This window comes from Onychostruthus taczanowskii, unplaced genomic scaffold (assembly GCF_017590055.1).
Source record: "Onychostruthus taczanowskii isolate IOZ18803 unplaced genomic scaffold, ASM1759005v1 scaffold1, whole genome shotgun sequence".
NCBI lineage: Eukaryota > Metazoa > Chordata > Aves > Passeriformes > Passeridae > Onychostruthus > Onychostruthus taczanowskii.
The window spans coordinates 14,411,111-14,424,590 of record NW_024496525.1 but is presented as its reverse complement, the minus strand read 5'-3'; the positions used below and the strand labels follow the sequence as shown (position 1 = coordinate 14,424,590).

At 38.2% G+C, this 13,480-nt stretch overlaps 1 protein-coding gene across 6 annotated transcripts in view; it reads right to left on the bottom strand.

Annotated features, from left to right (window-relative positions):
• Positions 1–264: 264 nt before the first annotated feature.
• The window catches only part of NUBPL (nucleotide binding protein like), a 77,723-nt gene continuing 64,507 nt past the window's right edge, over positions 265–13,480 (bottom strand). For 5 of the 6 annotated variants that reach the window (XM_041400826.1, XM_041400834.1, XM_041400867.1 and 2 more), the window contains 2 exons: positions 9,876–9,958; positions 265–1,191 (listed from right to left, as the gene is read on the bottom strand). In XM_041400826.1, coding sequence (XP_041256760.1) covers positions 1,129–1,191; positions 9,876–9,958 — 146 coding nt within the window. In that variant the 3' untranslated portion in view covers positions 265–1,128. The remainder of the gene's footprint in view (positions 1,192–9,875; positions 9,959–13,480) is intronic. The other variant, XM_041400859.1, reaches the window with a different exon arrangement.

The window sequence follows — 13,480 nt, the reverse complement described above, 5'->3', positions numbered from 1 at the left end:
GACTAAGTACTTGGAATACAGGGAAAAACTTGGTCCCTCAGAGGTCAATAGCAGAACTCCCTATCATGTTAACTTCACTCTCTGGTAGGGTTACGATGTACGTTTAAGATACCGATACTTGGCTGTGTAGACAGAAAAGCCTAAATGTCAACTCCAAGACCTAACTGTAAATGAAAACTTACTCCCTGAAGGCATAATCTCTCACTTCCACACACCAACACAAAGATCACAGGCAATAAAAAAATAAACCAGAAGGTCACGCAGTTTGAAGACCAAATATTTCTTTACTTCAAAAATATATCTTTATATTCAAATTCCAAGTTGCTGCACTGTAGTAGGAATATACAATCACAAATTTAATTTATCTTGATCATTTGCATTCCGTGGCAAACTGAGCTCAGGAAAAACATCTGGTTTTCAGTGAAGACCTCTGTTACCTTGTCTTCTGTCTGGGTTCATTATAATGTAAAACAGCTGAGAAATAAGCCTCAGGGTCACGTAATCCATTCTGCACGAAACTGTGAATTGCCTCACGATCAAACTTTGTCCGATAATGAATGAATTTGTTCATCATCCATCACAAGAACTCTTCAGAGTATATGTGGAATTTTTTAATCTTCTTTTAGGATGAACACAGAAAAGCACAGCAGTTACAGAACTGATTTTGCTTCTTAAAATTCTGCAGAACTTAAGGTCAGTTTGATAGCTACCCATGTAAAAATCTGAACAAAAACTGAAGGAAATTAGACTACTGAAAATCCCGCTTAAAAATTAAATTTATGTCTTGGCATACCATTGTTCTACTTGCATGGAGAGGCTGTTTTTCATTCTTGACTTTAAAATAGGGCACACGGAAAACATGTACTTCATCCCTTCTTGCTTGATGATGTTACAATTCAGCAGTTAAATACTGTCTCTCCTCATTTGCATACTTGAATCCTCTTGGACATGGCCAAACAATGATGTGAAAAACAGTAATTATCACAATCATAATTGAACCTCTGGTAAATTCATTCCTAAAGAAGTTCTTAGAACTAACATATGGCATCCATGTATTTAGGTAACAGGACTCTTCTGCACTGGCTGCATCAAAGATCACTTTTTTGCTAAATTTCAGTGGTAAATGCTTCAAGCAGGAGGTACTGGCAGTCTTCTTAATATTTCCATAGCTATCTTTAGATAGGCTTTAGCCTGAAAAAACAGAAACATACATTGAGCACTCCATTTTCTACAGAAATGAATATTTCATAAGTAATTAGGTACTCTTTTACACACAAAAAGACAATCAAAGATGTTTAAATAAATGGGTTAAATTTAGCCTGTGTTCAGGAAAAACAATGCATTAATACCCAGAATAAGCACAAGCATTATAGAAAAATATTGGTAAGGGAATTTAAATTTAACTGAACAATTTGTCTTTAACAACAAGCAGAGTCAATACTCTTCTGGAAGAGAAGTGATGAGGAAGACATAGATTCTTTAGTCCCACAGGTACTATTAATTATAAACTTTCCTCTGCATCCTGGTTGTCAGGACGAGGGTAGGGAATCAGAGAAAACAACAGCATTCAAAAAAATGTTTTTGAGACATTTAATTCATTACAGACTAGACTATCACTATGGAATTTCCTATTCAGACATTTAAAGTATTTTAAAAAAATACACCTTTCCAGAAGACTACGTAGGTATTGGAAAGAACTAATTCTGCAACACTGAAATCCACACAGTTAAAGCTCTCTTTCACACCAGCCTGTGACACCTGGTCAGACACCTCTCATGAGCTGGAGAGCACAACAGCACAGAACTGCAGGACTATGGAGAGCAACCCAAGTAAGCATACTTATGCTACCATCTCTAAAAACCATGACACAGCTAGGACCGTGATCAGTCTACCATCAATTATTAACAAATCTCATGTCAAATAACTTATATAAAAACACTGTATAAAGTTCAACACAGAACAAGCCCCAAAACTAAACCAAATTATTCCTGTACCAAGCTCAACAACTTGTAGTTGAAAGGGAACATCTTTTAAAAATATCAAAGATTTATATAAGAATGTTTAATTAAAATAGTTATTTTTTGTGTGTATGTATATACACTCTGCACATTGTTCCAGAGGTTGATGACTTCCATTGTTAAAATGTACACCTTTTCTATAATATGAATTTGTCATACTTCAGATTCCAGGTGGTGCATCACATTCTCTGTCAGGTACACAGCAAATTCCCCTGAGCTTGCTCTTCTGCAAGACAGTGACCAACCTACTCCATCTTCTCCAGTAAGTCTGCATACACAAACCACATTGACAACCTTTCCCTCTTTCCTCGAACAAATCTCCACAATAATCCCTACCACACTGATTTCTCCTTTCTCCTGCAGGATGGCTCTAACCATAAACCAGTCTTGTATCGCCAATGAGCCTTTAAAGCAGCAAACAAACTGACACATGCCAGAGGCCACAGCTTGGGGGGCAGGAAGAGAAGAGCCCTGTCTGTCACACCAGGGACACCAGCACTCACTGTCACTGCTCTGAACAAGGTGTCAGCCTTTTGCAGGGCCATGCACTGCTCATGTTTGTCTCCTCTTTTTTAGGGATTGCTCCTGGCTTGTGGGGTTTTCTTTTCTAGCACCCTCATAGTCGCAGTGCTCACATCCCCTTAAAACTGTAGGGGATAAAATTTTCTGAGTTTGTAAGGAATGCAGAGAGCAAGACAGAATTGTTTTCTCTCACGTACATGACTTTGCGGCAAGAATGATACATTTGCAATTTAATTCACACTCAGGAATTTCAAACTTCTATGGCTACAGTCGCAGTGCAGTTGGGTAACAGCCTGTGTGCAACACCCACCTCACTCAGCAAGTAATGCCCTGGGTGGTCCAGCTACCCCCCAATTAACCACTTGCCTACACAAGGTAATGGACGCACCTGAAGTGAGGTGACTGACTGAAGTCAAGCTGCCTTTGCAGTTCAATATTTGACTAATTGGTGTAGGAGCACTTCAGGTGGGAATTTCAAACTATCTGGAACAGTCCCACAGGCAGCTCCCACTTTGCACAGATCAATTCATGCATTTTAATGAGTCAATTAACAACCTGCATATAGTACCTGGCCCCTTCTAAAGAATGCCCAGGCTGTTTGCCTACTCCAGAGTTGACCCAATTGTACACAGAACTATAAATTCACTGTAAGCACACTCAACTGCTTGTATAAATGTTACATTATGTCACGAGCCCAATAAGTTTTAGATACTTTTCCCACAAAATGCTTTTAATGAGTGTCTGAGCAATGTACACTGACCCTCATTTGCCACGCAGTTGATCACCATTTTGCAACAGGAAGCTCCTGATGCAGCTTTTTGTAGCCAGCATTCCAGCATAACTAGACACTGTCCAGTGTCTTGCCTGCTGACCTTTGGGTTTTTTGTTTTCCTGGATCACTACTTTGTCTGTTGAACAGACCAGTATCTCATATGTGTCCTTGCAGAACTCTACCAGTCACCTGGCTTTGGCAAAAATCAACCATTTTGAGCCTTGGTTTTCTATCTTTGAACAAATTTAGCCATGAGTGAGGACCTGTCTATCAATCAACATACCTGAAAGGTCTAAATGGAATCTTGGTGACTGTGAATATGCACTACATAAAAACAACCCTATGTCTATTGAATAGCTTTTCCTACTCATGATCTTTTCAATGTGCCATCCGTAGACAGAGAGCACAGCTCAGTTCAGCTGTTTAATCCATCATTACTACGCAAAAGAAGTTGGGTTGCAAATGAAAATGGACAGGGTTTACTATTTCCTTTCAAGGTGGAAAACCAGCAGAAAAAGAGTAAAGGATGAGAAAGAATAAAGGATGAGTTCTTACTCATCACCCATAACCTTTTTCACATTAAGAGGATAAAAGCAAACTTCTCAGGTGAGTCACTCCCTTCATGTTTGAAAGCTCTAAATGAATGGTTTATAGATTTTCTGAAAACCATTTTTTTGCTGACGGACAACTTTATATTTAACAACAACATACCAGTAATCATTCCTCCCACTTCACGAGGATGAAGAAGCGCGCAAGAAGACAGAATGCCCTAAACCCAGGCTTGTTTATTATGAACACTGCCTAGATGGGGTCTGAGAGCAGGACTAGGACAGGCAGAGGTAGAGGTGGAAGGTGATGCTCACAGGGTCAAAAAAAAAGCAGGGAAACAGCCACGTGAGAGACTGCTCCCCTCTCAAACAGTGGCACAGTGCCAGCAGGGCACAGTTCTTAAGACCTCAAGGGCACAGCTGACAATGAAGTAACTCAGGAAAGCATAGACAGTGGAGTAGGAAACAGAGAACCTGTAAAGAAGTTCACGAGGACATGAAGTGAAAAGTCCTACTTAGCATAAATAATCAGAACATCCTGATTGATCACTCTGTAATGGATCTGTATTATTATGGAATAATACATGTTGGGTAGATTTAAACTGAAAACTTTTTACTAGCTCATCTAATTAAGCCCTACAGTAAATCCTAGGGAAACATTAGCCTTTCAGTTACGGCATTTCGTTCTCCCTAAAAACCTTACTAAGATTACTGCAGACTGTACAGGGCATGGTTGACTCTGCCCTGTTGTCATGGACTGGACTGGTGTGGCCTGACCTGCAGGTTTGCTTTCACTGGAGTGCAGATCTTAGCCTGCCAACAGCTCACTACAGTGCAACTGCCACACACACACAGAACTCAACTTACAATCAACAAAGTAAAAGCAGGTAGAAGCTGATATCACATTTTCCTTCACCCAAACCACTGCATACAAACAACTTGAGACCAGCAACTCAGAAACACACACTGATCCCATCACTCAGTTATAGGCCTCATCCTCACACACAGGATATAAATCCCAGTACTGACATGGTTTCTAATGTGTGTTTCTGATTACAAGGCTCCAAGACTATTAAACTGCTTTATCCAGCTCAGCAATCCAAAGGAGAATCTGTTCAAGTCCTGACTGCCTGGAATATCAAATGCTGTGGATGCTAGTATACCTGTAAAGAAGGAAAAGGAATTTAAATCTGCTCAACTGACCTATTAGGGTTTACAATTTATTAATTGCTGAAGGAAACTAGCCACTATGAGCAACTAATCAAATAGCGACTATCACAAGGACAAATACTAGTCTTAGCTATCATCTACATGAAAATAAGCATAGCCAGCCTGTCATTGATTACTTTGGTTCTTAGCACTCTCTGCACAACTGTGTTCCATTTGCCAGTTCAATCAGATTTTTAAATAGATTTAATTTCCATGGAAATTGCTTGTTACTTTGACACAATGCTAGCCTTCAGTGCAAGACTGGAGCTGCCTTCCAATGTCTATTTTACTGTGGTCAACTCAAGGCACTAAAAACATGATGACAACATGATGCAGCTTTAAATAAGACTACTTCAGTTATAAGCTTCATGCCACCCAGAGAAATTCTTGGTTGCTACAAGAGGTCCAGAGACTATCCCATTCTGTCCCTCCTTTGGGCAGCTCCACAAGCTAATTCTTCTCGGCATGTACTGGCAACTCTTGCCAAATTACAATGAAGTCTCAAGTCAGAAAGGCAAACTTACTGAGACAATAGAAGTCAATCCATACATTGTAACATTAAATAGATGAGACTGGTAAGTAAACTGGATTTACAAAATGCAAATCTCAAAGAAAAATCCACAGTGCCCATGGGAAACTTCCTATTAATCCTATATATCAGCAATTTTAACATTCTTAGGGGCAGACCCAGCTGGGTAATACTGCTAACCTAAGATGCCCTTACAGACATCTAAATACACATCCTGCCCAAAAAACATGGCTATGTAGAACAGCACAAATCAAATGCAATACAGTAACATCCTTCAAAGAGACTATCCTACACTCGGCATTTTCTTCAGCAGACAGAACCATAAATGAGGGTCTGATGATGCATTGTACTGTCTACACCCTGAATGAAGGACTTGAACCTACACGCACCAAATGCTACTGTGATGATTCAAAGGAAGCCTTGATGATAAAGGCATATTATAAATCATACCATGCAGCTTTCTTTAGGGTTTGCTTTTCTTTTAAAAATACCACACCCTGGATTGACCACTCATTAAGCAGAATTACTGATGACAACTAAACCACAAAACAGGATTCTATGACTTTTTGCTACCAGTAGTTAAATTTTTCTCCAACTACTCCTTGCAATGTTTAAAAGGCTGCATGTTTTTACCCTACTTATGTATCACCTTTTCATAAGCATTCTACAGAAAAAGTGTTTCTGAATACAAATTTGAGTTGTCTGTTTGGATGACACCATAGCAAGGTTTGTAACGTTCTGATTTAATTTATTTTGCTCTGCTCCATCCGACTGCTGATGCCTTTTGCCCCTGCTTTCCACCTGACTGGGCTTTTTCTCTTCCCTTATAAATTAGTGTGCAACTTATTTGACTCAAAATCCTTTACCTGTATATACAGCATGCGAATGGACATACTGGTACACCAAATGTATTTTGGACTTGTTTGAGGTGGGAGGTGATAGGTGGGAGTTTGGTGCTCAGCAATCACAGATGGCCTGTCTGTTCTGCCCAGGTATTGATAAATCCAGTGTGCCATCCAGGCTGTGATATACCCCAAGTTTCCAGCAGGAATTCCTCACAACATAACCACCAACTGCTCCATAAGTCTCTGGGCTTTATGCTCACAGAAGGAAGAGCTCTCAAGAACCTCTATTTATCTTTCTCCCAGTGTGATGGAGAGTTCACTGGGCATTTAAGCAGCTCCTTTGATGGAAGAATAATTCCACCACAATTAATCATGTTCTATATCTCTTGCTGTGCCTCTAGTCTTCTTACCTGTACGCTTCAGGATGCCTCTCCCAAACACCTGTTTTGCTGCTGGCTCCTTTCCCATGGTCCATAGGAAGATCAGTACATCTGTGCACGATCAATTTCACCTGGTTTCAGTGATTCCTCATTAGTTTTCCCTATTCTACCTTTTCTCCTGCCTTTTTCCCCAGCTCTACCATTTTAGCAGCATTCCTGATTTTCATTTACCAGCTTTTGCTGTCCAGTGACTCTTGCATCTGTTTGAGTGAGCAAAAAAATGAAGCCTTGGCTAGCTAATCCACCTCCACAGTGTGATGGAGGAGAAAAATGCTCAGTTAATCTCCAGAAGGGTCTCACTCTGCAAGGTAAGCCCTCACTGTTGATTAAAGTAAAAAATTATAAGCTTCTTGTAGAGGATCTTGGGACACTCCCAGCTGCTGCATTAGGCTGACCATGCAAGTACAGCAATATTCCACTTCTACAAAGTTTTATCAATAAAGACTATTAAGAAAAAGCCACCAAAAAAGCCACAGTTTAAACAACTAAGCTGACAGAAACACTAACACAGACTATGTTATACCAAGAAAAAAATCATTTTAGCAGCACTGTTATTTCTCCCAGGGGACTGCCTCAAGATTCACCAAAAGAGAACTCCAGTCATCAAACCATCCTATCCTTCAGCTATATTGTCAATACTTTCCATAAGCAGATTAGTCTTGTGTATTCTGTGCCTTCCCTGAGGAAGAACCTTCTAAGTTCACACATGCTCCATTCTGCAAGTAATTTCCTTTTTTAGTTCTTAGTAATTTCCTTGTCATTCGTGAAAAGGAAACCCCTTTTCCACCAACTACATCTAAGCTTTAAAACAATACATTTAGACAAGTTTGCTTAGACATTTTGAAATTCTAGTGTATAGTCAGAGGTATACTTTTATATATCTGCAAGGCAGGATGAACCTCATGGCAGATGTGTAAGCAAAAATGTATTAACTGACATTTTTTAGAAACCATTTTATTCTAGGCTTGAAAGAGCTCAAAAGGTGTGACAACATGCTGAGTTTCTAAGAAGTCAATCACCATCCCTATTCCCTACTGTTTGAATCTGCTAGGTATTATTTCAGGTCTACGATTCTGTATTTGATTTGTAAGTGTGTTCTAACAAAATCAGCATAGAATTTTGTATGAAAATCCCCTGCACATTTAAGCAACAAGAACAGAGAATTTCAGCAGACATTGTTCTCTATCTGAAAAGTTGTTAATGCATGAATAGCCACAATTTCAGTTTATTTGAGAAACATGGTGATGAGTGTCATGTATTAAACATTAGAATTTGACCTTATATGACCTCTCCCACCATCAGTTATGTGCGAAGAATTTAATTTTTTTTTGAAAATACAAGAATTATGTTTTTTCTATCTTTAAAATGAGAAGAAAACCAGGGATTAAGGAAAAATATTTTTAATTCTACAGAGATTTGTGACATTTTAAAAAACACATTTCTCAGAGGAGAACTACTATCTCACAGACACAAAGGCAGAGAAGGATATTGAGTCTTCCCCAGAGTCACACATATTTGTCAATCTTTATTCCTCTGCATATTTAACTTAATTGCCACAAATGGTAATTATAACCCACCCTTTTGTTATCAAGAACATAGTTCAAGGAGGAACAGATGGCAACACAACAGACTTTCTTGCCTTTTTATTTTCAGAATGCTGTCCCATACATGTCTGAATTCTTCGCTCAATAGTCCAGCAGGCTACAGACTCTTGGTTATTACAGATTTCAGATACCATGAGCCTTCCACCTTAATTTCCCAGCTGTTTTACTTCAGCTTTGACCAAAGCCATACGTCCTTTCAAACCCTCACACTGCTGATCAAACCTCCCAGAGAGAAGCCACCATATGGATTATAGGGATTCCTCTTCAGATAGACCTGGACTCAAGATCACTACATTATTCCATACTATGGGCATTGCCCAAACCTAGCAAAAACATGGCATTCAATTAGAAGTCAACACACCATAGTCAACACACCTCTTCTCTTTCAAAACAAAATTACAATTTTAAGACTCTCACTGTTCTTCCAGAATCCTGTTCAGTATGTCAATATCACTGGATTAACAATGTTCATGTTCTCCTCCCTTTTTTTTTGTTTCCTTCTAAAGTACTGGGAAGGCAAAAAACACATTTCAGCACATGCCTAGCAATCATGACATTGAAAAAGCTAATATTCAAATGTTCCATAGGTACAGTCTACCTTATTGTGAATTGATTCTACCATCTGTTATCAATATTAATAATTTTTTTCACTATATATCTTTATCTCTAAGCAGCAGTCGAGAGTGGGGCTGTATTATGCCATATACTTTGTACAGCACCCTGCCCTACAGAGCCTGGCAGACAAACTCTAGCAGAGAAAGAAAATAGACAGGGAAATCTTACTCTGTCAGCATTAATGAAATTCTATATGTGCAACTACTTTTCTTTACAGATTTGCATATTTGACTCCCACCACCTCACCAACCTGCATTTTCCACTGACAATAGAATGTTATGGTAAATACACTGAAAAAATCCATTTCCTCTTGTGTGCAAATTGCTCCACTTTCTGATGAAAACAACCCAAGTACTGACAATATGAAGTTTTGTTCCAAACATCTTTGGGTAAGACCCTTTGACAGTTTCCAGACTCAGCTACCAAAGGCTTAACTGACAGTTTTAGAGGACCTACATTAGCTGCAAGGTCTCATGAGGCTTGACACTGACCTTCCTCCTCTTAGCATGCCAGGACCTGGATCAAATCTTCTCTATTCTGAATGATTCAGCCTAACTAAACAAAACCAAACTCACAGAAGCAGAACAGATGACCAGCACTCCAAAATAAAGGGCCTGAGTTACTTACTGGGACTACCTTCTTTTACTTTATTTCCTTACTTCATTCAAAAACCCATTTCTTTCCAAACAGCAATAAGAAGCAGCAGTCTCCATTCACTTTCACAGGAAAGAGGAGAGCTTTCTGTTGTACTAAGTGCAGTGCACCAAACTTACAGCATCACTTTGAGGCTGGGAGACCACAACAGGCTGTCCTGAATCACACGTCTCCCTTATATTGATGTGCAGTGGAACGTCTCCTGCATAAAAAATACCAAGACACGCATATGTGAAGACCTAGTATTTCTTAAATATAACCCTAAAGCAACTTGAAATCCAATTCCCATTCAGTATACTCTTTGAACTGCTTTAGCTCCAAAATATAGCATTTAAAATGAAAATTGGCTGCAGTAGAGTTTCCTTACATCCATAATGAATAACGCCAAACACATTTTGGATTTTTCATTCTCTGAATAGAAAGGACCATGTTTTAGTCATTTATTAGAAAAGCAAGGGCTTTTTGCCTCAAACACAGAAAAATACAGACTGAGATACAAATTATTTTATTTATGTGAAATAAATTGCCTGAGTGTTAGGCAACTGTTCATCATGCAACTTACTGTTTAGCCTATCTCCTCATTGTGAGTTCTTTTCAGGGCTGTTTTAAGACTTTAATCACTGTTCAAAGACTTCTTTGAATACTTAATTTCCAAATAATAGCATTTGTTATTGTCCTTATTAGGCCTTGGACCCAATTAAAAGGTGGACAGCTATTCAGTTCATTCTTCTTTCCAACAGAAATCTTCTTTATATTCTGCTTTTATAATGAGCAGAGGACTGCCAGAGAGGAAAGGAACGTTCTAAAGGAGAATCAATTAGCAGCCCTGTTCCATTCTGAGACATACTTTCTGACACACAGATTTCACCACTACAAAAAACTTGGGAGATTCCTATGTTTACTGCTACATAAATAATTTTGAAGTAAACTGAAGACCAATTTTCCTTTACTGGAAGACATAGTTACATTTTACATTATGGGTAGACGAAGACAGAACAGCCTACCTTAGTTCAATCCTGACACATCAGAAATCGTGTAAGTTTAATTCATACATTTTAGCAACCTGATTTAACTCAAATCAAGGCCATTGTAAATTACTGAGATTCAATGTATTCAGAAAAAGAAACAGTAAAAAAACTGTAGGAAAATTGACAAATTTTAAGAAATGAAAAAAACCAAACCCAAACCAAGTAGGAATACAAACAAAACCAAACGAATAGTAAACACAAAAGCTGTAGCTCCATGATTAGCGTGCTGAATATTTGAACAACCTTATTATTATTTAGGATAATTACAGTCCATTTCCCTCTTTTTTTTTTCTTATTTATTTCAGTCATTAATAAATTTAGGTATAATAGTCTGTTCCTGTATTCATTTTTTTAAAAAATTCAGGGAGTTCTCCGAAAGTTTTCTAACCATAAACATTCTTAATTGAATAACAGTAATTTGTACATCTCCCTGACATTCACTTCCGACTCTTACTGTATATAGAGACTAATCTCTTTTTTCATAAGGATGTTTTGTCAATGAAAAAACACTTCCTCAACACCAGCTTAATAACAATCTCAAATAATTAAGAGAATAGCAGCCTCTCTCTTTTCCTCCTCAGACTTACAAACATGTGCTGGTACTACAGGAGCATACAGGACTTGTAAGAACAGAAGTGCACTCAGAAAATAAAGAAAAATGCATTATAATTTTTAAAAAATTAATTTAAGCAGAAGACATCAAAACCATCTGCATAGCTGTTTGGGTGGTAAGGGATTGAGAAGATAAAACTTTTGCACTATTCTTCACTACCCAATGTGATGGGTAAGTTTTTCTGATATTAACAATTACTGCTGACTGCAAAGAAAGAATAATTCAAATTCACTGTAAGAAGAAAAATCAAAGAATTTTTAAAACCCGTCAGTCACTGCTGACAGTCAGGAACCAGAAAGTGTTAAACAAGTCAGGAATTGCAAAGGTCAGGATGGAACACACAGAAATTATTATCTCAGTATCATGCATACCAATGGCATAGCTTTCTGGTCACGGTTACAGCCCTCAAACTTCAGGAAAAAAATTTCAAAGACAGGAAGAGAAAAATCAGCAGCACAAAGTCTCTCTCACAAACCTTGTCACATATTTCTTTAGAGAACAGTAAAAATACAAGATAGTCAGAAGTATATGAAATAACTGATTTCACTTTAAAGTCCCCTGGTAACTGCTGTCTTCTGTCATAAACAAAAATAAGGTATTCAGTAATACTAATGACAGCTAACTCTGAGCAAGAGGAAGGATGACACTTTTCAATCCTGCACACTCTTAGCTTGCAGAATTTGTCAGATGTGGGGTGACAAACATCTTGTTGCATTTCCAAGAAGTACTAGGTGCTTATCTAAACAAACAGAACAGCCACAGGTATCAGAAAATACAGGCAAAATAAATTTAGAATTACTAACTTGAAATACATGCACTTTACAGATATATATGTAAAAATATGTTCTCAAGATTTTTGGGCAGAATTCAAGTAATACTGAGATAAAACTTCCATTTGGGATGGATAAGCAGTAATTCCTACAATGCCATATGGTATTATTACGTAATGGTCATTCCTGGAAGGAGGAGCACACTAATCAGATCAAGTACTGTAATTCAAACTTTAGCTCTTGGGGCATTATTCTTTATCTTAGTCTTGTTTTGCACTGACAGTTTGAAGTTAAACTTCACTCTGCTTCGTTTTGTACATCTCATCTATCCCCTGCTAAATCTGTACATCTCTCACATCACTCCTAATTAAATCCAATCACAATCAGTTCTGCACTCTTAGGAAATAACAAAAACCAGCTATGGGACCAATGCCACGGTACATCATTTGTGCCTGTGTATCTAAATGCATGTTTGATTCAACTGCTTGCAGAGCATTTGCATCCATCCACATAACCCAGGGCTGTAGAAGTCCCTTTGGGCTCTGATCACAACTCATTACATATTCAGGAAACTAAAAGATAGCCCAAAAGCATGTCTTTAATTATGTGTTGCCTTGCTCTCTCAAGTCTATGTCAGACCTTGATGTTTCTGTGTTGATCTTTCTAAGTGAGCTTCCTGGCTCTTCTTAATGAATTAGCTACGGAAAATCATTGAGATAATTAGAGTAATACATGGAAACACATCATTAGCACATGCAATTACCCCATTTACCAACTTAATTACTCTGTGTTATATTCTTTACTTACAGCGCAGGTTGAACCATGCCTTTTTAAATCAGTAATGTGTATTTTAAAGATCCATGTATATTTTAGCCTACAGGCATGACAGATAACTTTAATCACAGCTAATAACAGAATGGTTTAAGTTGGAAGGGACCTTAAAAATAATTTAGTTCCAAGTCCCCTTCTGTGGACCTGGACGCCTTCAAGAAGAGCAGGTGGCTCAGAGTCCCACTCAGCCTGCCCTTGAACATCTTCAGGAATGGAGTACCCATAACTCTGGACAACCTGTGCCAGTCCCTTACAGTAAAGAATTTCTTCCTAATATCTAATCTAAATTTACCCTCTTTCAGTTTAAAGTAATTCTCCATTGCCCTATCATTGCCTGCCTTTGTAAAAAGCCTCCAGCTCGCTTTTAAGACCCGTTTACATACCAGAAAGCTCCTACAAGGCCTCCACTGAGTCAATATGCAACAAAATAATTGAGAAAACATTTATTGATATTACTAGACAGAGTTTAGATCTGTCCTAAG